This window comes from Lissotriton helveticus, chromosome 9 (assembly GCF_964261635.1).
Source record: "Lissotriton helveticus chromosome 9, aLisHel1.1, whole genome shotgun sequence".
Classification (NCBI taxonomy): Eukaryota; Metazoa; Chordata; class Amphibia; order Caudata; family Salamandridae; genus Lissotriton; species Lissotriton helveticus.
In genome coordinates, this window is record NC_136070.1 from 221,605,266 (window position 1) to 221,631,907 (window position 26,642).

General features: G+C 45.6%; 1 protein-coding gene across 5 annotated transcripts in view; it reads left to right on the plus strand.

Moving 5' to 3' along the window:
• Positions 1-2,375: 2,375 nt before the first annotated feature.
• DORIP1 (dopamine receptor interacting protein 1) overlaps positions 2,376-26,642 on the plus strand; it is a 93,802-nt gene continuing 69,535 nt past the window's right edge. Inside the window, exons 1-3 of one of the 5 annotated variants that reach the window (XM_078659748.1) lie at positions 2,376-2,767; positions 6,422-6,561; positions 9,685-10,212. In XM_078659748.1, coding sequence (XP_078515874.1) covers positions 9,692-10,212 — 521 coding nt within the window. In that variant the 5' untranslated portion in view covers positions 2,376-2,767; positions 6,422-6,561; positions 9,685-9,691. The other 4 variants (XM_078659749.1, XM_078659747.1, XM_078659750.1 and 1 more) reach the window with 4 other exon arrangements.

The window sequence follows — 26,642 nt, forward strand, 5'->3', positions numbered from 1 at the left end:
GCCGCAAAGTTGGAGTCGGTCGTGGCAGAGGGGGGTCGTGGAGGAGGGTGGTGATGAAATGATCCTCTGTGATCTTGCTCCAGTTTCTTGGGGCAGGCACGGGCGGGTTTGAGTGCGATGGTGGCGGTGAAGGTGAAGTGTACGCAGTGGTGGTCTGTCCAGAGGGGCTGCGTGATGTGGCTGAAGTGGATGTTAGTCCCTCCTGCGATAAAAGGGGTTGAGGATGTGTCCCGCTCTGTGGGTGGGGGTGGTGATGAGCTGCTTCAGTCAAAGGTTGGCGAGGTTGTCAAGGAGGATGGTGGAGTCGGGATCACTGCGGTTTTCAAGGTGGAAGCTTTTGTCTCCGGTGAGGATGAAGTCCGTGGAGGCGATGGCGTGGGGTGCGATGAGGTCTGCAATGGTGGTGGCGGAGGAGGTGCGAGGCTGGGGGGGTCTGTAGATGGGGGTTTTGGTTCTGGGGCTGGTTTGGATCTGGAAGTGGAGGTGCTCTGTGTTGGAAGAGGAGTCGCTCATACTGGAGGTGGAGAGTCGGAGGGAGCTCTTGTGTGCAATGGCGAGTCCTCCTCCTGGGCGGTGGGGGTGGTCCTTTCATTGGATCTTATAACCGTCGGGGATGGCGGTGGCGATGGGGGGGGGTGGAGGCGGCGTTGGTCCAAGTTTCTGTGAAGAAGGCAATGTCCGGCGAGAGGGTGACGAGCAGGTTCCAGATCTCCGTGGCATGTCTGTGGAGGGAGCGCACATTGAGGAGGATGAATGTCAGGGCTTCAGTGGTCCGGGCATGGGTTCTGCGGTCATGGGGGGGCTGTTGATGGTGAAGGATTGTCTGCAGTGTTGGCAGGAGAACTGGCCATGGGTGGTGTTCGGCGTCGATCTCTGGCAATTGATGTTTCTTCCGGGGTTGAGTGCGAGGAGTACTGAGGAGTTGTAGCGGTGGATGGCTGGAGAACAAGGGTCCCAGGTAAATGCACACAAGCTATTGCTTATATATATCACAACAAAAATCACAACAAAAATAAATCAAATACAAATACAAATAAAAATACAGTAGGCCTAGTGAGTACAATAGATCCTGGTTATGTATATTGGGAACAATTGCTACCAGAATAAATTAACACAAGGTTCTCAATGCCTGACTGTCTACTAATTACACAAGGTGTGCTGATGTAGGAGCATGTCTATGCATTTGCCACGGTTTGGACCTAGAACGATGCGTGTTTCTGAAATCTATCTTTAACACCAAGAGGCTAAGAACCTGCAGGCAAGCAGTGAAGGCTTGCTTTGGTGGAGGAGACATACAGCTGGCATGACGGTTTTTACAATTTATGGTGGCGGCAGAGGAGAAAATGAAGAGATCTGGCACACCATAAAACAGCTGTAAATTAAGGGCTTACCTTGCTTGGTCACGAGATTGGCCTCTTCTTTTTTACACTGGGGAAACGCTAGACACAATAAAGCTTTTCTTCATTGCCTTGAAAACTATTGGGCTTTGGAAAGGCCAAGGACAAGAAGGACCAGTAGTATCTATATCATAAAAATGTAAACAATCCTGATAAATGCAACTATTCATTCTGTGACCTTTAAATATAAATGAAATTCTTAAGTTCATTTAATCTATGTTTTTATATCACAACCTTCAGACTAAGGATTGTCTAAAGCACACTTGTTGATATAGACATTCTGTCGGAGCAAGGCTCTTCCAATCTGAAAAGGAAAAACTGGGCCAGGCCAAATCCTCCCATAGCGCTTTCTTTTTTAAATGTTTGCAAAAACGATGACATTTTAGTGCACTATTTTTATGAATTTGTTTTGACTTGAACAATCTTCTTTTCATAAAAGGTTTTTATTAACTTGTACAATAAATATTTACTTACTTACTACTTTCAAAAAGAGAAGGGAAATCCTGAGAGAAAATTATTCTCTTTAAAGGATTTCCCTTCGCCTACAACGCTCACCTGGCATGACGTCATGTCGTAACTTCTCCACTAGTGAGAAGTGATGGCAGTGTGAGCACAGGCACATCGACGTGCCTGCTGTCACTGCGGCGCCGATATTGGCCACTATGCTATGCTTAATTTACCAGCCATACCTAGTACTCCGCGTCTCAATTTTGTTCCATAATCACATAATTTTCTTTCCAGGGCCCAGTCTCTCGTCAGCGTTATGACCTGTTACCATGGGAACCCGTTAATTACGGCTGGAGACCTCGCCCCTTCGTCCCCATTTCTCCTGTCACTGTACACTGACTAACCAATACAGCTGCACGAGCTGCTTCCAGAAGCAGGGAGCGTCTTCGGGAGGGGCGGGGGCGTGTAGAGACTCTTGTGCGCATGTGCGGTGCTCCCCTGTTTGTGTTGGACGAGCGCGGGTGACGTCGCGGGGCGGGGTCTCTCGTAATAACAAGGAACGTGCCTGAGGGCAGGCGGCGTAGGCCGCGCTGGAGCCGAGGGCGAGTGGGGCCATGGAGCCATACAGGGGCCCCGTGCGGGTCCCTTGACCCTCACCTTATAGGCGGCGAAGGAGCACCAAAGGAGGATTCTGATAGGTGCGTCTGTGGATACGCAGTTAGCACCTGGAGGGGTTTGATTGTGTCGGAGGTACATGACACCATGATGAGAAGGACTTCTCTTGCGAAGGAATTGGACTACCATGACTTCGAGTATTTGGCGCTGGATATGCCTGGTCCCGAAGAAGGATGCTTGGTTAGGCTGTTTTGTGGATCATGGAACCCAGCGTGTGCTGATCGAGTGTTCTAGGATGATTTTGCCATGTGAGAATTTTCAAGTTTCAATACTCCACGAGTAGGATCCAGTCTGTTTTATTTATTTGCATTCTGGGATCTGTAGTCCCGTGTTATCCTATTACTAAAACAGGCAAAAAGAATCTAAATGCATAGGAAACTAGGTGAGAGGCCCGTGGGAAACTCTGGTTCTCCCCCTGCAAGATGTGCACGGTAATGCATGAGTGGGTGTACACATGTTAAGTTCTATTGAAGTGGACGTGTTTTGGTTATCTTGGTGGGGGGTTTATGTGTGTTGGTTATGCCTCGGAGTTATACAAGTGTTTCTGTCATGCACGGGGATATAGAGTGCTTTTTCCGTCAAGCAAAGGGGGCGGATCGTAGTTTTTTTTTTCCGGCACTCATGGGGGGTGTTGTACAGGTGTTCTGGCTGTACATGTGTTTTGGTTCAGCACGGGAGCTTAGAAGTGTTTTGGTTGTGCAAGTATGATCCGAGAGTGCATTGTCCAGATGAGGGTGCTCTGCAATTATGATCCGGGGGTGCATTGCCCAGATGAGGGTGCTCTGCAAGTATGATCCGGGGTGCATTGCCCAGATGAGGGTGCTCTGCAATTATGATCCGGGGGTGCATTGCCCAGATGAGGGTGCTCTGCAAGTATGATCCGGGGTGCATTGCCCAGATGAGGGTGCTCTGCAAGTATGATCCGAGGGTGCATGGCCCAGATGAGGGGGCGCTGGAGGTGTTTTGGTCCCGTTGGATGGATTCTGGAGCTGTTTTGCACCTGATGGATCGACTGTTCTGGAGGTGTTTTCGACGAAGCAGGGGCGTTGCTTCTCTGTGCAAGCTGAAGGTGCGGTCGCGGTTTGATTTCTGTAAATCACTGTGTGAGTAGGCGGCTGTCGCGGCTTTATGTGTTTGCTGGCACAGGCCTGGGCGGGATATTCGCACCATTTCTGTAATATAATATACACCGCTTTGCCCCCCGCCTCCACACCCGCTACAGGCCTGGCTTGTGCTGAAGTCGCAGTGAAGGATGCTTTGCATTTTAGAAATTACAGGATGATCACAGTCCAATACATATTTAAGAGGAACCGCCGCAGTAATCCGTGTGCGGTGTAAGTGGCCGATGTTCTGCCTCAAGAATGTGCAGCAACGATTTCCCTCAACGACAGCTGTTGAGTCGCCGTGTCCCCGCTGACGCTTGAGCTGCCACTGTTTAGTTTTAGCACTGGCAGCCACGACCACGTGGCTTGTGTCGGAGCTGGAAGGTGTGGCGTGGAAGACCAGCACGACGAATAAGAGTTGGGATTTCTCCTTTCAGTGTTACCGAGCCGATTCACTTGTTGACCTTTCTGTGCAATACTTAACCATCTGTTTTCTTCGTTTCCTCTTATGTATAATTTAGTTGTATGGCTTAACTGAAGACCTTTGCTCTGTAGCTCTGTTAATAACCCCCACCAAACACTAAAGAAAGTTATAATGATTAACATATCCACATTTGTACGACCAGACAAATGAATCCTCGATTTATACAACTTTAACAGGATCAAACTATAGGATCGTATTTGGATAGGTAGATGAAGACCCATATCTCATGGTTTCGCGCTTAACCGTTGTCCCGACTCATTTACTTTAGATAACATTGTGATTAAAATAAACCACAGTAGCTGCGGAACCCTGCGATAATCACAAGCTTGCTTTTGATACTCCGCACCAAAAAGAACTCTGTAAAATCAGCCTGTGTTAATAAAAAAAAATCCATTTAAATCTGAACTGCAGTGGACAATCCCACGTATGGGGGGGGGGGGAAGGAAAAACAGTTGGGTGACAATAACCCGAAGATGAGGCTAGCCAGAAGTTGTGTGAAACTCCTCTGCAAAGATTGGTAATCAAAATAAGATTCCTATCTGTTTACAATTCATGCCTGGAATGAAAGCAGCATAAATCAGAGGTTTACAAAAAGAAGGATTCGGACACATATTATTGAATTGTTTGTAATTGACGTTAGTTCATAATCTACACATTTGGCTTTGAATATTAAGGTTATATAATGTTTTCAGATACTTTAGGTGGACCAGGCAAAGACAGTCAGTCTTCTTAAGCAAAATAATCCTACACCTATAGTTTCATTAAACCATTCTATTTTGTAGTCTTTATTTCAACATGATTAAAATAAAAAAGAATCTTCATATGATACATGGAATGCAATGCTGACATCTAAATAAAAAGTCCCATGGGAGGTATTGGAAGTAAAACAATTGCTTTTATTGTTTTTCTTCAACTGTAGATGGGGAAAGAAGTTGCAAGATATTAATCAAAAATGTCGAATGTTTTTTGTGCCTGGCTGTAAGTGATTCAATTATACAGGTATTACAATAGAGTCGGATTATCGTTTTATCAGTGGGTTCATCCTGTTCGTGGTAGGATTGGTATTCTGGTGCTATGCGTAGTGCTGTTGAGTCATTAGGACTGGGGTGTGTGTATGTATCTATATAATATGCATAAAGACATATACCGTCTGCGTAAAGTTGACCACTGTTATAATCAGTAAAATATGCAGAGGCGCTACTTGAGCATTTAGTGACCAGACCTTACTAAAACTTCACGTTTGGGAAACTGTGAGGAGATTTTATTTTTAAAACTATTCCAGAACTGATCTTTGGTTGGGCAGTTAATTTCATTAAAGTAGTATTTTTCTGACTGCTGGCGCTAAGGCATTTAATGGCGTCTGTAATCCTACCACTAAAATGTAACCTTTATGAGTGAATTTCACTACCAGGTCCTGTGTCTGCTTTCAGTAATGGGCAGTATTTACAACCAACAATTACCATTGTCTGTCAGTATTCCTACTGCCCTGTCTGGACTGAGAACTCTTTAGGTGTCTGGAGCTTGTTAACTTGCTGGGCTCTCTATGTGAGGTGGGTAGCTTTGTGGAAGACATCAGTGTTTTGGAGGTTATTTAAGGGATGGCACGGTTGTTGGGTGAAATCTTCTTTAATTCCATGGCTGATAACGGCTGATTAGCCAGAAACCAGTCCAAGGATGCTTGTGTCCGGTCCAGGGAAGACCTGGCTTGGCAGTTCGGGCTGGACTGTTCCCATGAGGAAAAGGGTCAGACTGATTTGCGTATGGCCATGTCTTAACTGGGGTGGCGGAGAGAGCTAAAGAATGATGATGGATTAAACCCAGATCAGTTGACTTGGGGTGAGTGCTTGCAATGTTCAACACTCCGTCCATCATCCCCTTTGGTTTTGCTTCATTCCATGGTAGTCAGGATAAAATGGGCTGTTAAACGACGTGGATTTGGATAGAAGCAGATAATGTTTGGCTAGACTAATAAGTACGTACGTTGCTTAAGTTCTTGAATGCATGAAGGCACGAACAAACGGTTGTCTTAGAGTTGAACGCAGTGCCAAAAAATCACCAACACTTTTGTACACCGTTGTTTTTTGTAAACGTTATAGTGTGATTTGGGAGACCATTTAACCTTTGTTATCTGGTCTGCATTCCTTTTTGTTACTCTTCTGTTTTTACTCTTTATAGTGTTGGTTTTCGATTTATAACTGTTTCAGATAGTTGAGTGTTAGTTACAAATACTTGAAATGTTTACGTTGTACAGCTTTCTACAAAAGTGACAATTCTGTGATTGTGTTTTTTGTAATGCTGTTGTTTTTTCCATACAGTAGACCTTACCACAGTTGGATAGTGGACTCGTCCATCACAGACCGGTCGTGTCTGCTGGACCCTTGGCAGGGAATGCTCCTCTTAGACACTTCTCATGTGTCCTTCCGATTGTCATTTGAAGTTTACAGTGGTCCACCTGGTAAGACCTTGGTTGTCTGTCTTTAGTGTATGTGAAGAACAATGAGAAAAGTCATGCCTTGTTACTAAACTGTTAGTTCTAGCATCACACAATCTTTTGTCATTGTTTCTTGTGTGCAGACATACATTAATCATGGGGATTATTCACAAATCTATTTTCTTACTGAAGTATCAATTTACTGCAGATAAAACATTGACATCTGCCAAAAATTCACAAAATGATTCCTGCAGGCATAAATGCATTTGCTGCTGCAGACTTCTATGGCTCAGACGTGGAGAGATCTGCAGTTGTAAATCCTGCTCAGAGAGTGTAAAGTGTGCTTTACAAGGTGGAGTTTGCCATGAAAGTTTGAGAATGCCCTCCAACTCTTGTTTATGGGCAATCTCAAAATTTAATCTTACCCCTTTCCACCATGGAATTGGGCAGAGATTTACTCAAGCCAAGAACAAGAGGAACTTCCCTTCCAAGATAGGAAGGGGTGCAGGTAATCTCCTCCCCCAAATTTCTTGAAGTGTAGAGGAAGACCTTTCTCTGTGGAAAAATAATTCTCTGTGGAGAGAAAAAGAATTGTGCGTTTGCATAGGGAGCTTAACTAAGTACTATGTGCGCTTTACATTATATAGAAATTCACACAGGAGTATGGACCCACAGACCTTTTCACTTGACATTCCTAGTGATGCCAATGTTGGATTTATCAAAACATATACTCAGAGGGCACCTCAGGTGCCCCCTGAAAACCTATCAACCCTGGTGTGGTCTCTGACTGGCTTTAGGCAGCCTGCCACCACCAGACATGTTTCTGGACCCCTGGGTCACGAGACCTGGCTCTTTGAGGCCTGAAACACAGGCCATCCTGGGCATATGTGTTGCACCTCCTCCTCCAGGATGATCAAGAGCGAAGCTTCAAAGGCCTTGCCACCTTTGTAATGCGACTCCAACCTCTGCTGCTAGCAGCAGATGGAACCCCCAGTTCAACCACCCACTTTTGGCAGGAGAACCGGTGGGAAAACTTAGTGAGAAAGGGAGGTGCGCCTAACCCCGAATTTGACCTCTGCGCCCGACCGGGCCGCTGGTGGTGCAGTCTTAGCACTAATTTGAACCTTGCCTGGTGTTGACCTGAAACCCCGAGTAATGGATTTATAAGTCGTGTACTTAACCTTCAAAACTTCACTCTTGTTTTTCTTCCATAGGTTAACATCGCTGAACTGAAAAATTGCACACAGTGTCCACTTTTTAAAGTGAAAAGTAAAATAAATCTTGAAAGAAGCTTATTTTTATAAAATTGGCGTGGATCTCCTTTTTGAGTAGAGGGTCACCATTTAGTCATTGTTTGTATAACAAATGTCCTGCACTCTTCTGTGTTCGGTCTAAGACTGCTCGACCACACCACCACAAATGGAGCCCTTTGGGTTTACATTGAGCTCTGTACTCTTCTGGGGGAATCTGGACTCCTTGCATGATATAACCAACCAGTGGTATGTCACATAAGGGGCCAGCTTCCTACAGTCTACCAATAAGAAATTTAATTAAAAAAAATACTCCTGTTAACCAGAAGAACAAAGGAAATGGAAGATAAGTGATAGGACAATCTTTGGCGAGCACGAGGAGACCTCATTTGCTAGATCTCAAATTAGAGTACAGTGTATCTGCATTGGTGGGTTCTGGGGTGAGCAGCTGATAAATGACCAACTGCTGATGAAAACCACGTGGCATTGAAACATGTTCCAGTTCTTCTGTGGGGTGGCTGTAGATGGCGGACCTGTGTCGTATGTGTTTTTTTCTGATTTAGCTTACTCACAGCCTCTGAAATGTTTTCTTTGCACGTAGAGCAAATTTCGCAACATTGACCGGTGATAGGACCCATCATACTACAGGTGGGCATAATATCAGGATATATCAACATTGTGTCAAGAGCCAGCATTTTACCAGGGCTGGGCATCATGACATAGATGCCAGCACATTGGTGGGCAATGTGCATTATTCTTTCTCACAATCATGTGCGCACAGTCACGCATTCACATTTTTATTTTTAAACGTACCCTTCCACTCCGGAGCTGTTATGCCAGATTGCTTCTGCCCCTTCCCTCACATGGCCAGTTGCTGCATCTGATAGTCTCTTGCAGGAGGATGGACGGACATTTAAGAGCACCATGAGGCCACTGGGATGCAAGTGGGCGTGCCACATGGGTAGGGACGAAGGAGCACGGGGTGTGATACAGTACAAAAACAAAAGGAGTTCAGGAGATCGTGAATGGTCTGCCACGTATCCTCCTTAAGCTAATTAAGAAGTCAATAGATGTGACATTCCAGAATAGCCAACTAGTCAATATTTGTTGCACAGGTTTTGTTAGAAATACTCTTATTCAGTGTCCCCATTCATTTAACAAGTCCTAATAAGGGCATCCTGTATTCTGGAATATTAACCCTCACCCAACTAAGTGGCATGCTTCATCATTGGGTTCAGCGCCACACTTTATGGCCGGTACAATGGTTAGTGGACACCACACCCTAAGGGAGGGACTCTTATATTGGGAGATCTTTTAACTGTCTGTGCTAATGGATTGTGTTTTCAGTTGTGGTGAGTGTTTCAGTGTGATAAGTGAAAATCTCGTCAATATTTAAAGTTGACTGAGAATCCTAATTTTTTTTTATTCTATGGTGATTCACGCCAAGATTACACAACACAAAGAGGACCGATTGAACATTAGTCGTTCGGTGGTCCCTCACTTCTGGTCTACATTTTTCAAGTCTAAACTTCCCCGCTGAATCAAACCACATTTCTTTAGGGCCCTGCTTATGTTCACCCTACCCTATAGGGATAAACCTCTGTTGATGTGGGTATTAGAAGTGTGCTAGCCTCTGGTGCAACACATGAAAGTGTCCATAAATCCGAAGACTCGCCAGGTTTGGGCCACGAGGACTTGAAGGAGGTCACATATCATGTTGCACATGCATATTAATATTGACCGGCTACTGTGCAATTACACAAGCTGCACTTAGGTTTGTTAAATGGCTTTGACATCTTGCACAAATTGGTAAATGTATACTGCAAATTTATCTAACCGATTGTGAATTTGAACATCTGTTTTTTAAATTATTTGTTTATTTATTTATTTTTATTAGTTACAGGATGAAGACATTGTTTGAGGATATCAAAGCATCAGTTAAAAATAATGATATAGACCGTTCTTTTTGGAGGCCTGTTCTTCCCTGGGGAGGAATATTTAACATCAAGGCAGGCCGTAAAGCTGTGTCCTGTACCCCGTTTTATGTTGAGATAACTCTGAAAAATACATGTACAATTGATGGCTTCCTAATGTTGCTGTACGTTATACTACGAGAAAACAACTCTTTCCCAAAGGAACTATCGCATTACCTGGGAAAGGAGTTTGTCGAATGCTTTCTTCAGTTAATGGACTCCTACAGTTTCACATCAGTGAAGTTACTGTGGATCTGGGATAAGATGAAAAAGCGTCAGTACAATTCCAAAATCCAGAAAGCTTCTTTAGAGATTGATCTGTTTGGAAACGAACATGAGAACTTTACAAGGAACCTTGAAAACCTGATGGTAACAATTCAGGAAAGCTTCTGTTCAAACCTAAGATGTCCAACCCGCGTGAAGGAAAGCCAGCAACGAACAATAAACATAAAGTAAGTTTGTGAAACCTATTTAAAAACTTTCTTAATCATAATGTTATTCATATTGCTAATAATTATTGTGTAGCATTTGTTTCTGCAATTGTTAAAAACTGGGAATTGTATGCAAAGTAGCACAAGCAGTAACATTTAATTTTATTCAAGGCACATTGCTACAGACTTTCCAAATATAACATTGATATTAAATACATTTAATTTTAAAGTACGTTGAAAGGAGACTGACTGAAAAGCGCATCATTTTTTACTTTAATTTGTAAACATTTATACAAAAGGGTTGAGCCCATGTTAAGCTAGGGTGTTGGGCCGCAGATACAATACAAACAAAAGTAGGCAACCTCCTCCACTGTTGATTCAAATTCATTTTACCAGAATGCTATTAATAACATCGGTAATTCTATATACGTAGTAGGTAGTTCAAAGGGATTTTTCAAATGAATTGAACATTGCAGTATGACATGGCATGCTCCTGTTACCATAAAGGCCTTTCAGGTCATTATAAAGTTTTCAAAAAGCCTCTTTAAACAAATATTATAATTGTGCACATATTTCAGCGAAGATTATATGGAAAAAATATTGTAGTGTCCCACACCATATAAGTGCTGAATGTGAGTGAAGAAAATGATTAAAACCACAGCGCACTCTCAAACGATTAAATTACTATATATATGTGCACTCTATGTCCAGACAAATTTTGGTCGTTGTTTGCGAGTGCTGGAGAAGCATAGGACGTTAGATTTTTTGAGGTTTATTGTTAGTTGTGCACTTGAGATGTACAACGCGAGTTGTGAAATCAGCCGTTGTAAGCCAAGTGGAGTTTGAGAGAGAAGCACGATATCATCCGCATATTGCAGACTCGCTATGGTGGTTTGTCCCAATTTCGGTGGGTCACCCTGGATTGTGCGTAAGTCGCTCTCTAGGTCGGCGCTATAGATGTTGAATAGGCTAGGGGCCAGCACACATCCTTGCTTTAGCCCGTTTATTGTTGGAAATTTCTTTGTTAGGCGCCGACCGTCCCCTTTTTTAATTTGGACCCAGGTATGCAAATATAAGTTGATGATTGCTCCCAATAGGTTGGGAGGGACGCCCAAGCTTTCATTTTAACCAATAGTTTGGATCTTGGCACTTGCTGCTTTGAGGTCTAGTAAGCATCTGTATAGGATGTTAGAGTTGTCAATTGCTTTCTTAGCTAGGAGAGTTAGTGCTGATAAGTTTGTTGGCGTGCCCATGCCGGCCCGGAATCCTGTTTGTGTCTTTGGGATCAGGTTTTTGCTTCTGACCCAAGTCTCAAGATCTGCCAGTGGTTGGATGGGTAGATCTTGGCCTCAACATCTATTAGGGCTATTAACCTATAGTTGTTTGGGTCTGAGTATGTCCCTGATTTATGAATCGGTTGAAGGATGCTGCCCCTCCAGGATTCAGGAATATTCCCGGTCCTTAAGCTGTTGCAGAACAAGGGGGATAAGAAGCTAGAGCAAAACGTAGGATCTTGCCTAACTAGAGCGTTGGGTAGGCCATTTGGTCCGGGAGCCCCGTCCACTCTCAAGTGGTTTATAGTCCTCAGAACCTGCTTTGGAGTTATCTGGTCTGTTTCTTCTTTGTGCTCCAGAGTGGCTAGCTTTCTGCTTTCTGTGTAGGTTTCTCTCTTTGTGATTTGATTTGGAATGGCTTTATTGGGTCCGGGGCTGAAGCTTCCACTCGTACCAGACTAAGGGTGTGAGGTGAATCTTTTTTCTTGCTGGTATTCCCGGCTTCTGCTGCTGTTCTTGAACTGAGGGTCGGATTGAACTCTGTTGGAATATCAATTATGTTGTCTATGCGCTTGTCCAGTGTGGTATTGTATGTTGCATCAATGTGAGCACTCCAAATTTGATCTGTCATGTCTGAATTGAACTGCTGCTGTTTGCCGTTAAGCATAAGGTTTATTTTTGCCCAAAACTGTTTAGAGTTTCGCAGCTTGCTGGCATGGAGTATGGTGGTCTCGAGGTTTTCCTTATATTTTTGCTTGGCCGCCTTGGTTTCACATTTGAGCTCCTTTTTAAAATGTTCTATTGTTGTGAGAGTTTGTTGTGCTAATTGGGGGTCCTTTTTTTGAAATGACCTTAGGTGTGTATTCAGCCGTGTTTTTATTGAACGCATTTTTGGTGTATACCACTTCCCTCCTACGTTCTTGTTGTTTTGTGTCCTCTGCACTTATTTTGGTATTATGTTGACTACGAAGGACTCCCAGGCCGTTACTGTATCTTGAACTTCGACTGGCGGTGAGAGCAATGAACGACATGTCTCCATCAGATTGGAGACCTTGATTTCATTCCAGTTTAATCTTTGTAAGTTAAAGAGTTCAGTGTTCAATTTTAGAGGCTGCGCCTGCTCCGACTCTTTTGGAGTGATAAATAATGTGAAGATCTAGGGTTAGTGGTCGCTTTCAACCCGTTGCAGGATATGGAAATCTTTGATTTGAGGAAATAGATTAGGGTCTACTAACGTAAAGTCTATTGTTGAGCCTGTATTCCCGGTGACCCTCGTTAAAGCTGCTGGTCTGTCCAAGGGGCCCCTTCCATTTAGCGTGTGCAGAAAGAGGTCTTCCAATTTTGCTGCGCATTTCTTCCCCATTACATCTTGTCTACTTCGATTGCCCTGTCGTGGCTGTATAAAGCTCTCTAAATTTCCCTCCTGTCCTTGGATTAGGTTCATGTTGAAGTCACCTGTTATTATCATGTTATCACCCGGGTAGGTGCTTTTCAGCGTTGTAATTGCAGCTATTAGTTGCTTAATTCTTTGCCCTTTATGTTTTCCCGCTGGATGCATATATAGATTTGGAATTAATAGACCCATGGAAGGAGAAATTTCGACTTTAATGCATTGCATCCATGTTGAATCTAAATCAATGCAGACATCTCTCCAAAGGAAGTCAATTGATATAAAGGTCGATAGCCCTCCTTTTGCACTACCATGCTGTGCCTCCGTTTGTGCTGGGATAAAATGTTCTCTGTATTCCACGAGTGGCAAGTTTTCTGTCTGCCAGGTTTCCTGAAAGAGAAGTATGTTGTGTTGTGTGATGAACTCTATTAAATCATCTTCTTCTAACTTTGAGCTTAACCCGTTGACGTTCCAAGAACAGATCTTGCAACTCTGCTCTTTTCCTGATGTTTGGCTTGGGTTAATTCATTCTGCACCACTCTGATTTAAAACCACGGGAGCTTGTGGGTGCCCCTCAAGTGTGACTTCTTCATGTTGAGCAATTGTGATTGTAATTTGCCTAGGTAGGAGGCCTTCTTCTGCCATGGTGCTCCTTTGGTCTGGACCTTTCGCGCCTTTTAAGAGGCTCCGTTTCGGACTTTGTTTCTGGAGCGGACTGGGGTATCATGCGGGCTTCACCTTTATTAACTTTATGCCCCAGTAGGAGAATTCCTCCCTATGCTGCAGAATTTGTTCTGTAAAGCTGTGTTCAGTCCATGTTATAATCGTGGAGTCTGGGCCTAATTGGTGGGGGTTTGGTTTGAATTCAATTGATTCCAAATCGCCTGATTTTATATGACGCTGAGCTGGTAATTCTAAGAGTATATAAATGGACCCTCTATTCAAAATGTCATGTGGCCCCCTCTAGCTGTATCGCGGAATTAGTTCACTTTTTTGCTTCGGATGAGTCGTGTTGGTTCTATGTAGCTTTTTTTGCCCCGTTGCTTGATGTAGCTATGCCTCCCCGGCTAGCCTCCTGGTCTGAAGGGGCAGAGTTAGTTTGATGTTGGGAACAGTTTCTCTCAATGCTGCTGGTGTTCACAACTGATGGAGCGTAGGTTGCTCCCTGCGGCTGTGCCCGTTTCTATCTTCCTTTGGGCTTCGTACATCTCTCTAAATCTGCTTGGCAGCTATTGGGGTTGCTTGTAAGGTGGAGGAGTTAATTTTTGATTGATTACCGTGCACAGTATCTGTGATTTTTAATATTCCTGGGCTCAATGGTTTGAGTTCTTCTTTCCCTACCTGGATGTTGAATATACTGAGCACTTTCCTTGCTTGCTGGATTGAGCTGGTTCGTTGGTTTGGGCCGTCTGGAGTTGTGGCCTCCTTTTGTTAAGGAGTAGTCATAATTGACCCAAGCACAAGCTTTATTTTATTTTGAGAGGGATCTCCCTCTGCCAGCACCTTGTTGTTGGTATCATTAGAATCGAAATTAGTTTTTTGAAGATCTATTCAGGACGAGGGCTTTTGGGCTTATTCCTTGAAAATAGAAAAAGTGTTTGGAGCTCATCTTGCCACTATGCACGATAAGTAAGGGTGTGCGGAAATGGCCTTACTAAAAGGTTTATGAAGGATCGTGAATGTCTTTCCTGCAAGAAAGGTGCAAAGGGCCTGGTGTGGAATGCAGTTGTTCAGCAGCGGGAATAGTATCACTCCATGTTAGACCTGTCACCCATAGGATGGTCCCCCCCGCCCCCCAACCTTTTCCCTGCTTACCTCCACTTTTTGCTCTATCTTTCACTTTTTTGTATCTTTTTGTTGGCCTTAGGACTCTGAACACTTTACCACTGCTGATCAGTGCTAGGGTGAATGTGCTTCTGCCCTAAACATGGTATCATTTGTGTGTATACAATTGGCATATTTAGATTACATGTACGTCCCATGTAAAGTGGAATACCATATACCAAGGGCCTGTAATCTAAATGCTACTAGTAGCCTTTCAACCCTGTCTCAGGCCTGCCATTGCAGGGCCTGTATGTGCAGTTTACTGCAACCTTGACTTGCCATTTAAAACAAACTACATAAAAGTCACCCCTAAGGTAGACCTTAAGTTGCACGAAGGGCAGGATGCTGCGTAACTACAATGCAGGACATGTGCCTTTAACTTTGGAGTGTCCTGGTAGTGATAAACAGCTAAATTCACTGCTCTGAGGCCAACTTCTCTCATAGACTAGCACTGGGAATTCCTTAAACCACCTTTTTTAAGCTGTAAATCCGGATCAGAAGAGAGTAGCTAGATCATGTTTCAGATATTTGGAATGGTGGTGATAAACCCTGTTTAGGAGTGAAGTTGGATTTGACATGACCATTTTACAAATGTCAATTTTTGAAAGTGGACATTTCTCTGCTCATTATTTTGCTCTGTGTGTCTGCAGCTTGCCTCCAATACACATCTGGGTTGGGTGACAGCTACACTTTGTGCATTCTTTCTAAACCGCCACAAACACAGTGGGTTAAATTGCATTAATCTGCATTCTGAAAGCCTTCCTAGGCAGGAAGGGGGAGAGGGAGCTCACACTTAAGTCTGAATAGGCTGTGTCCTGTTCCCCACACAAAGGGTTTATTACCCTCAACAGAGGGCCTGGTGGACAGGACGGAGTTGAGAAGGATCCTTGTGCTCTTCGGAGAGTTCCATTGAAGTCACCCTCTACATCAAAGGCACTTTTTGGCATACTTACTGAGGCTCTGTCCCTTCCAAATCAGTACTGGACCTGGGAAGAACTCTGCTGCAAGTAAAGACTGCTGTGCTGTAAGGATTTCCACCTTTCTGTGACTGACTGTTCTGAGAATCTGTTTTGCTGAGCTGCCCTGCTGCCTGCTAAGGACAAGGACTGGACCCATCTCATTCGAACCCAGAGTTACCCCGTGGGTTTGCTGGCTTGCCTCCTGCTTTCTGAAGTCACAGGGCCACAAAAGACTTCCACCAATTCTGGTGGTGCTGCTGGACTCTGCCATCTGTGAGTCCTAACCTTGCCTTGGGTCCCCCCTCCAGTCCTGGGCCTCAGAAGTGGGTTCTACAGCTGATGTCTTCAAAAACCGAAACATTGCCTCGACTACAAGTTCCACCACAGAGGCTACTCAATGACATCGGGTCCATAGCCATCACAGCTCAATGACGCCACCCTACACAGCTCGATGACTACGTTTCGCATTTACTTCAACGAAGCTCGCTGCTGATGTGGGAACCCCCCTTTGTGTGGTTAGATTACTGTGCAGTAGACTCTTGCAGTCGACAAAAGCTACAGCCAATTAGTGCATGCCATGTAGTTCCCCTGATGAGCAGGGGTTGATTTCTAGCCTTTAGGATTGCCAGCCTGGGTTTATAATAATGTTGCCTAGATATTGTAGAGATTAGAGTGCCTAAGCAGTGCTAACTGAAAGAATAAATACTAATAAAAAAAAAATATTCTTCCAAAACGAGTAAGGTGCATGCTTGTTACGGGTTCCATTACCGGGTGATAAACATCATGTGTGGTTATAGAAAATACGTTTTTGTGTTGTGGGTTTTAATTTAAGTTGTTGCTTAATATCTACATTGGTTGATGCTAAGTTTGTTATGGGATTCTATGTAGGTTGTTATCGCCAAACAAATTACATAATTATTCCTTACTTAGAAACATTTTAAACGATTCCTCAAAAAGACTTTACATCACAGAATGGTGAAATAATAGTCCATGCTTACGGTCTAGGTAAGAAGTGAAATAAAAATAATGGGAGTATGGACATTTTGGTCAGTTATTTCAACCAATTATGGACCAAATTTGCAAGAATCTATGCATTTATTTTTCTATTAAGGTCCCGTAAGTATTGGTAAACCTATATCGTCCTGAGAAATGTACTCCTATGTATCGCTTTGGGTTTTTTGTTGTAATTCCCCCTTAAACTAATTGGTAGGATATCCAGGAGCATATTGAACAACAAAACATTTTTGGGGTTGTTTAATAGCCTCCCAAAGATTTAGATCTGTGTAGGCTATCCAGGCGCATATTAAACAACAACTTTTCTGGATTTATTTAATAGCTTCCCACAGTTGTATTTCATGTAATTTTCTTTTTAACCTTTTTATCACCCCAAGTTAACTGGCAAAGCTAAAAAGCGTCCAACTTTGTCTCCTTTTTAGGTCTCGCCTGGCGATGCAGCGCGAAGCGCTGTCGCCAGCGAGACTTATTGTCAGCGACTTGGCTCTCAAGTGGTACAGACCGGGGCACGCGCCAGGGGCGGATTGGCACTGCGGGCACGGGCCGAAGGGCCGGTGTCTCAGTGCACTCTGTGGGCCGCTTTTTCCCCCTTTACCAGTCCACAGAGAGCACTGACAGGGAGAGGAAAGCGGCTTCACCCGGTGTTCCGTCGTTTTAATCTCCCCATCTGGATGATCTCCCCCTTCCCATAAGCTCTGTAGAGGAGACCAAACCGATGGGGGAGAGCATCTAGTTAGCCTGCAGCTGTATTTGTAAGCTCCCCTCTGAGTACGGGGAGACCAAACCAAAGGGTGAGATCATCTAGTTAGAATGTGGGCCAGTTCAGTGATGATCAGCTGTGGCCTCTCCACCCCCTGCCCTGCCAAGCAATCATGCTGATGGTGGGCTGGGAGGGGTGATTGTGTGCCAGATTCGGCCTCCCAGGGGGCCAGGTGTTGCTCAGGCCTTTGAGCCATTTTCACCTCGGCCCCCTGGGGCCCACGCAGCCCAGAAACAGTGTTTGCTTTAACACCTCACCCACAGCCCTTCATTCAGGGCATAGTGGGGAGGAAGAATTGGTCTCACTATGGGGGCCAGGTGATGTGGGGAACTGCACCATCTTCACCTTAGCCCCCCCCCCGCCCCATGGATGGCCCAGAAGCTGTGTTTTTGCTTTAGCCCCTCTCCTGCCAGCCATTGCCCTGAGGCAGAGAAGGGCTGGGGAGGGTTGAGTAATTTACAAATAGCTGGGGCCTCGCTGTTTTCAGGTGCTCCTGCGTTGGAGGGCTCGGGAATACTTTTTTAAGAGAAAGGGTCCTTGCTGTTTTCAGGTGCTTCTGCGCTGGAGGGCTGGGGAATAACATTTTACTAGAAAGGGGCCTCGCTGTTTTCAGATGCTCCTGCGCTGGAGGGCTGGGGAATCATTTTTTAAGAGAAAGGGGCCTCGCTGTTTTCAGATGCTCCTGCGCTGGAGGGCTGGGGAATCATTTTTTAAGAGAAAGGGGCCTCGCTGTTTTCAGGTGCTCCTGCACTGGAGGGGCAGGGAATAATTTGGTAATAGAAAGGGGCCTGTCTGATTTTCAGGTGCTCAGCTTGTAGGACATTGTCACCTTGGCCCTGTGTTCTTCCCAAGAACAGTATCCTCCCACTTACATTCCTTGTGTGTTTCATGAAAGGGAATGGCCGCGATTGTGGGCCACGCCCCGCGATTGTGGGCCACGCCCCGCGATTGTGGGCCACGCCCCGCAAATGTGGGCCACGGCCCGCAAATGTGGGCCACGCCCCGCAAATGTGGGCCACTTTTTTGTCAGTGCCCGGGCCAAATTGTGATCCCAATCCGACCCTGGCATGCGCAGGCGATTGGGGTCTGTGGACGCGCACTTACAGGCACGCGCACATCTCCCAGGCAAACCAGCATGCAGTTTCACTTTCACCCCATGCTTTTAGTGCACGTGTAAACAGCACAGCATTCAACATGTAAGTCTTGTAACCTGTGCAAAACAGCCCCCGTCACTTACCTCTCGGGCTGGCTCTGTCCTGTGCGTGCGTGTTGTCAGATGCCCGTGCCCCGTTGTTTATCCTCCGCCTCAACAGAGTAGTGCTTCCGAGGTCTGCCACCGGAGGCGGAGCCTGGGGCTGCTTCCTGCCTGCATCCGGCCCCCGCCCGACCCCTCTGCTGCAGCTCCGCGGCCGGCCCTCGCTCCCACACAGCTCACGAGCGGGGTGCATTGTAAATGCTTGTTTAAACATATTGCGGTGGGCATACGACTAAGGTGTAAATTGTATGTTACAGGTGTCGGCTTCTGCCACATAATATAGGTGTTTTTTCTTTGTAGGATTTTTGTATGCTCTTTGTCCACATCCTGTCCGCCATTGTGCCTCGTGGTTGATTACTAAAAGTCGTAGAGTTTACAGGGTGTCCGGGTGGGTCCCCACAATACATTCCAACTCCTCGGGGTATGCACGGATTGATCAGCTGTGACGTCATTGACTCTGCTTTGTTTTAATCACTGTAAATGTCTGTGCTAAGTTGTTATGATTTTAAATAACTAGAAACATCAAAAGTTTACTTATTTCAGGGTCTGCTGCCCTTAGCTTGCACGGCTTGGGAGGCAGGTGTGTATGTTGTGTGCATGTGTTGTGTTTTGTGTGTGTTTGCGTGTGTGGTGTGTGTGTGTGTGTGTGTGTGTGTGCCTGCATGTGTGGTTGTCAAGAAGGTACCTGAATTCCTCTGATTCCGTGGGAGCAGCTGACGTGAAGGATGAATATCTTCTGAAGAGTAATTCCCAACTCCCCCACACCCCTGAACCCAGAGAACTCTAAGTCCAGGAATGAAAGGGAAAGGGGAAGTGGATAGACAAAAGAGAGACTGCCACACTGGTGCCTTCTAGACTCTTCTAACTGGTCAAGTCGCACCTAGAACAGTAAGCACAACATTACTACAGTTCTACACATAATAGGCTTCTCAAACTACTCTCGTTTTGTTCCCAGACTCAGCCTACCTTATTAATGTGTGGAATTTGCTGCTCTCTGTAAATAAGTTCTTGTGTTGAAAGAATAGTCTCTTTTCAGCAATGAAACTACTCAAGTGGAATTTCCAGGGCTAGAACTCCAGACCGGAATGTTACAGGTGGTATACAACTGTATCTATTTTATGCATAGAATAAGATACCCCTATATACTTAGCATCAGTTGACTGGAGGCTGGGTTGTAGTTATGGAAGAATATCCCTACTGAAAATGTCCTCAGCAAAAGCTTCTACGCATTAGCCCAAAGTGGAAAACCAATTACTCAAACTGTTCTCCATTAACTGAGTTCAACACAGTTCAGCTCCGCAACGAATGTCTTCAAATCAAAATATTCACAGGAAAACGAAGTCTCTTACCGCAGACGTTGGGTCAAGATACTAGGACAGAAACTCCTACCAGCTGCTGACTGAGAGAGACTCTCTCATACGCTGTCTTCGGAATTCTCCAGCAAGCCGCCGAGAAAATTACAAGACGCGAATTAGCAGCTTCACAGGATTATCAGGTGCTGCAGGACTGGAGAATTGGAGCGATAACAGTTCCAGGCTCCAAGACTTGCGGAGGTCCAATTAACAATACAGATTGCGGATTTACCAGACGCGAGAGGCAGAGCGCGTCTAACCGCCAGAAAATCACAGTTGAAGTGCGCAGGAGATAGCGCGAGCGGTCACGAAATGGCCGCCAGTGATAACCACTAGAGCGCTGACCTAATGAAGTAGCGGCACAACCAGGAACCACTACGGGAATGACCTTGCCCCCATTCGCACTCTTCTTTGTAACCAACTCCAGATAGGGAACGTGGTATTTACAGCATGATGCGGAGTAAATCTAGGACCAGAAGGAACAGTCTTGTTGTGGGCTAATCGGGATCTGACAGTGGTGTGTGTGTTTGCGTGTGTGTGTGTGTGTGTGTACGTGCATGTGTGTGTGGTGTCTGTGGTGTGTGTGTGTGTGTGTGGTAAGTTGTCTACAGTTATCCCTGGGGTCGAACATCGGTCCTCCCAATCCTCAGAAGTCCCATAGAAGCATCCCACATTTTCTAAAGTGTACTTACACAATTCTTGCACACACCTATCGCAAGTTTGCCTGCAAAACCCCATGTGAAAGCCAAGGATTTTTAACAATGGCATTTAAAACAAGCATTTGCAAATCTATTCTGCCTTGCCTTTGGGAACTATTGGCTTTGACATTTGTTTTTAGTGATGCTGTGCTGTGTGACCAAAGAGAAAACAAAACTAACTTGGTTGTATTGCAGCTGCAGTGGGTGTTATTTTGTAGGCATGTGTATCAGACATACATTCGTCTAAAAAATATGAGCAGGGTTTTTTCCATTTGTTTACTGATTATAGAGATACCCTGACCCCCTAGGCCTGGTGGTAGGAGTCCCTCCCTCCTCCCCCCCAAAAAAAACATGTGGGGCCAAATGTGTAAAAAAAAAAAAAAAACAGTTAAGGATCTATACTTCATTTAACCAAATTGGGGGGGGGGTGTTGCTACTGTTCAAATAGCCAGGTCTTGAGTAGTCTCCTGAAGGTTAGTAGGTCTTGGGTCTGTCGTAGGAGGATGGGGAGGGTGTTCCAGGTCTTGGCGGCGAGGTAGGAGAACGATCTGCCACCGGAGGTCGCTCTTCGGATGCAAGGGACGGTAGCTAGGGTGTGGTGGCGGAGCTGGCAGTTTGGGGTGTAGAAGGTGAGTCGTCTGTTGAGGTATGCTGGTCCGGTGACGTAGAGTGCCTTGTGTGCGTGGGTGAGGAGCTTCAAAGTGATCCTCTTGTTGATGGGCAGCCAGTGCAGGTCTTTCAGGTGGGGTGTGATGCGGCTGTGTCGGGGATGTCGAGGATCATGCGGGCAGAGGCGTTCTGTATGCGTTGTAGTCGTTTCAGCAGTTTGGCCGGGGCTCCCGCGTAGAGGGTGTTTCCGTAGTCCAGCTTGCTGCTGTCGAGGGGCTTGGTGACCGTTCTTTTTGTGTCGGTGGGGATACACCTGTAGATCTTGCGGAGCATGCAGAGGGTGTTGGAACAGGAGATGAGATGGCGTTGACTTGCTTGGTCATGGAGAGTGTTGAGTCGAGGATGAACCCCAGGTTGTGTGCGGTGTCGGTGCTTCTCCCAGGGTGGTCGGCCACCAGGAGTTGTCCAGGCTGAGGGGGTGGAGCCGAGGATGAGGACCTCTATCTTGTCCGAGTTCAGCGTCAGACTGCTGTTCTTCATCCATTCCGCGATTTCCTTCGTGGAGGTTGGTTTTGGCGATGAGTGGGTCCTTGGTGAGGGAGAGGATCAGCGGTGTGTCGTCGGCATAGGAGATGATGTTGAGGTTGTGTATTCTGGCGACTTGGGCGAGCGGGGCCATGTAGATGTTGAACAATGTCGGGCTAAGGGATGATCATTGGGGTACTCAGCAGATGATCTTGGAAGCTTCGGATCTGAAAAGGGGAGGCGGACGCTCTGGGTTCTGCCGTAAAGGAAGTAGGTGGTCCAGTCCAGTTCTTTGTCTCTGATTCCTGCGTCATAGAGGCGTGTGCATAGGGTGCGGTGGCAGACCGCGTAGAAGGCGGCTGATAGGTCCAGGAGGATGAGGGCTGCGGTCTCGCGTTTGTCCAGCAGGGCCCTGATGTCATCGGTGGCGGCGATGGGGGCTGTTTCGGTGCTGTACTTGCTGCGGAACCCGGACTGGGACAGGTCGAGGATGCTGTTCTCTTCGTGGTAGCGGATCAGCTGTTTGCTGATGGTTTTCTCGATGACCTTTGCCGAGAACGGGAGCAGGGAGATGGGTCGGAAGTTCCTGAGGTCCCTCGGGTCTGCTTGGGTTTCTTGAGCAAGGCGTTGATCTCGGCGTGCTTCCAGCTCTCCGGGAAGGTTGCGGTCTCGATGGAGATGTTGATGGCCTTCATGGGATCAGAGTACATACAGCGGTACCACTGCAGGCTCTTAGAGATAAGTGGACTGCAGACAAGGAATGGGATAATATTCTTGAATACCCGAGAAAGGTGTCGCGTAATCCAAAGTTTAGATTTATTCAATTTATGATTCTACACCAGGCTTATTTAACCCTCCACAGATTACATCTCATGTTTCCGGACATAGCAGATGTATGCCCACGTTGTCGAGAAACAAACGCTAACTTGATTCATATGTTATGGGCCTGCCTGAAATTGATACAATATTGGACCACAATACAGGCCATATTAAATGCAGTGGTTCCGGGGTGAAGAGAAGTGTCATTAGAATGTTACATTCTAGGTCTAAGCGCTAAAACCAAAACTGGAAATCGCGCCTACAAATTTGTTAACTTGATCTAAGGAAAAACCTATATGGTTGGAATGGAATGTGATATTAGAAAGGTTTATAGCAGCGGAGGTACAAATGCAAGAATAACTGCACTGTTAACCAGTCACCGTGTCCATCGTTGCTTGATCATTTGAAAGTACGGACCAGGATGTGGGAATGTTGTAGTATGTGTCTGATATATATACAGTACGTAATGTAGTGAAGTAGTGTGGCTCACTGGTTAGAGGCGGCAGACCCGAGAGCAGAGGACGGCCCGGGACCAGGGTTCGATTCCCGGCGCGGCAGGTTTCTGGACCAGGGTCAGCGGACTCGATAATTCTCTCGCCTCGGTGCCCACTCTGATCAGCGATCACACTCTGCAACTCTGGGCATTAGCTTGCCTCATCTTCACTAACGGCCCCACCAGACCGCCGGGGATGCCTGGTCTCACCCTGGAGATACCCATTAAGGGACCATCTCTCAGGGAAGCCAGGAAGGGTTTCGCAGCGGTCGAAGCGCCTTGGGACCCTACGGGTAAGTAGTGCGCTATATAAATGCCTATACATTTACATTTACATGTAATAAGCCATTCAGCATTTTTGTCGATCTCTATTGTGTCGCTGTATGTAACAGAGAAGGACAATATGCAGAACTGTTTCCGCAGAGTGGGGCAGATTAGGTTAGTATTGTTTTTTGTTTTTTGTTTGTTTTAAGACGGGTAAGGGGTGTGTCTTATACTGCAATGTACATACTCTTTAAAGTTGTAAACGGGACTGACCTGCTAGCCGGTGTAATACACGTGAATGTGTACGTTATTCAATACATACATGCAGTAGATGTCCCAACAACATTATTGGTTATATACTTCAACCTTTGGAATACGTCTGGGACATATTTCCGAACTTGTATTACTGTTTAATGCGTATGCACGAAGTAGTAATGTTTAGAAGATCAATAAAGTTTGTTTAAAAAAAAAAGGATCTGTAGTTCTTTTTAAAAAAAAACCTGGGGTGGGCCAGGGCTCAGGACGATGGCTCTTGCTTACATTTTGGGAGGGCGAAGGGTGCGGTGCCCTTCCCAGGGGCGCCACACGGAGTATTTGTAAGGAGAGTGGAGCACGCGGCGCAGCTTCCCGAAACGTGTTTCGCACCTGGGATTTCCCAGAGCCCACTGTATTTTTTAAGGGGAGTGGGCCGTGCAGCCTCATCCCTGAGCCTTTAAAAAGCCATGGGGACTCCACCCCCCAGGGCCACTACTGTACAAAAAAAAAGGGGGGGGGACTGGGTACCCCCTTCGCTGAGCCATTATTGACCTGTCGGACCAGGCCGGCTGACTTACGCCCCACCCCCCTGCCCAGTTAAATTGTAGTCGGTCCCTGGGACCCAAAGACAAATCCTATGCTGTGTTTGAGGGTGGCTACCTGCAGGGCGTTGGCCACAGTAGCCAACCCCCCTCACGGCAGACGACCCTGCACAGCGTGGATTTGGTTGCCTTTAGGGTGGTTGGTTACAGAGCCTGGCCGTAAGCCAGGCCATGTGGCACACCCCCTGCTTCGCACGACCAAAGGCCCTGCGCGGCGGGGATTCGATTTACATTTATTTATAAATTACTATTTTATGTAAAAAAAATCTATAAAGTAATGTTCTAATTGGGTGAAATGGTCACTAACAACGTAACATTTTTAACAACTATAGCTGGTGATTTTCTGTTTTTATTTTTTTTATCTCAAGTAACTATAACTTGCACCCTCTCCAATCTAATGCTAATTACCCACTTATTACATCGCTCATGACATCTTTTATGTCATCATTGATAAGATCACTGCAGCATTTGCAATGAAATTATTAATGAGAAAACTGCATGGTGGGGGCACGAGTCAGTCATTTCAGGGTACGAGTTATAGTTGCTTGAGATAACTATATAGTGAATTGTGTGATCTTTAGAGTTGAAAATGTTACATTGTTACTGAACATTTCACCCAACTATAAAAATACTTTAACCGTTGATTAGTTTTTTCAGTGATTATATGCATATGTATTCCCCCCCACTTTAGGAGTAATATTATGACTACTTCCTGGAATATGGAGGGGGGAAGGAGGAGAACTCCTTTCTTTAGTGCCTCTGTGTACACCTCCAGGAGATGTGGTGGCAGCAGGCCCTTGAATACCTTATATAAGGCTCCATTGAACCCAGTCAGGCCTGGAGCCTTGGTGCCGTCCATTGCATCTATAGCTTGTATGAGCTCCTCGATTGTGAAGGGCTCACTTAAATACACCCTAGGCATTTAGGCTACGCAATGCACAGATGTATATAATTTTTTTTATGCCTGCATATATACATTGTCTTAGCAAGATGGTGGAACTGTTCATCCTGTTCACTGTCATCGCATTGCTTATCACTTTCATCTGCTTCTGTCTATTGATCATTGCAGCACATTCATTTTATACAAGAATCCCAATGTTTCAATAAATATTGAAAACACCCCATTGTGTATTCCTTGTTTATTTCTTGGAGAGAAAGTGAGCGAAAGGGACTGAGCAAAAGGGTCCTAGATCTCTTACCACAATTGCTGGGAGAGCTCCGGGATGTCAATCTCTGTGGTTTCCAAAACTGTTTGCTACCCGTCTAGGGGTGCATATGATGGCACGGTGGGCCAGCTAATCAGTAGGGTGACATATCCTGTGGGGGGCACAATAGCATTCTGGCACCATCCCTAGGTTTATGTTGCCCAGCAAACGTGCCGCCCCTACTGGGAAGTGGGGGAACTATCCGGCAAAAGCTTACATATCTTGCATTAGCAGTAGAGAATCCTCCTATCTTGTAACTGCACCATTGTATTATAAACTTCCATTCAAAGGGTTTTGCTGCAGTGGGTGGATCCACACCTTTGAAATCCATAAACAAGAAGGCTTGTTATCCTTGACCCCCCAACAATATGTCTTGGCCTTGAGTGATAAGAGTTCCATACCTCACGGGATTGCTACACCGGTTCACTGCATCCTCTAGACTCCCAATGTCCCTTCAACCCTCAACCCCTTACCCCCAACACCAGCCCCTACCCCACCCGGGGTACCTACCTAACATAACACTGTCACAAGGTTGCTTTAATTTACTGCTGCCCTGCCTCTCAGCAAGTTAATCTCAGACATAATTACCATCATTAGTTCATCTTGTCATTTGTATATACCTTGTCACCTACTCTAGTTCCCCTTATGATCTTTGCCCTGCGCATATTGCACATCTGATTGTAGTCCCTTTCAGTGGTGAAGTGCTTGCTACACAATCCAAGTTTTTCAAATGTATTTATGCTGTAACTGTTTAAAACTCGGTAGCAATAATAACAAAGTTCTTGTCTTCAAAAGCAGGTCTAAAATAAGAACCTAATTTTAAAGATCCAAATTACAAAGTGACCGGCACATAGATTGGAATGGGAGGGAAGGGTAGTGTGAACACGGGAAAGGCTCAGAGCAGAGCTTTGCCACCATCCCTAAACGAGAATGTGAGAACTTGAACAGCATTCTGAAGTCACTTTCTATGAGGAATGGTTTCACCTTGTTTATTAGATATTGCATGTTTGTGAATGTGTGTGTGTGCTCTTGTTTGTCTGTGTGTGCTCTTGTTTGTCTGTGTGTGCTCTTGTTTGTCTGTGTGTGCTCTTGTTTGTCTGTGTGTGCTCTTGTTTGTCTGTGTGTGCTCGTGTTTGTCTGTGTGTGCTCGTGT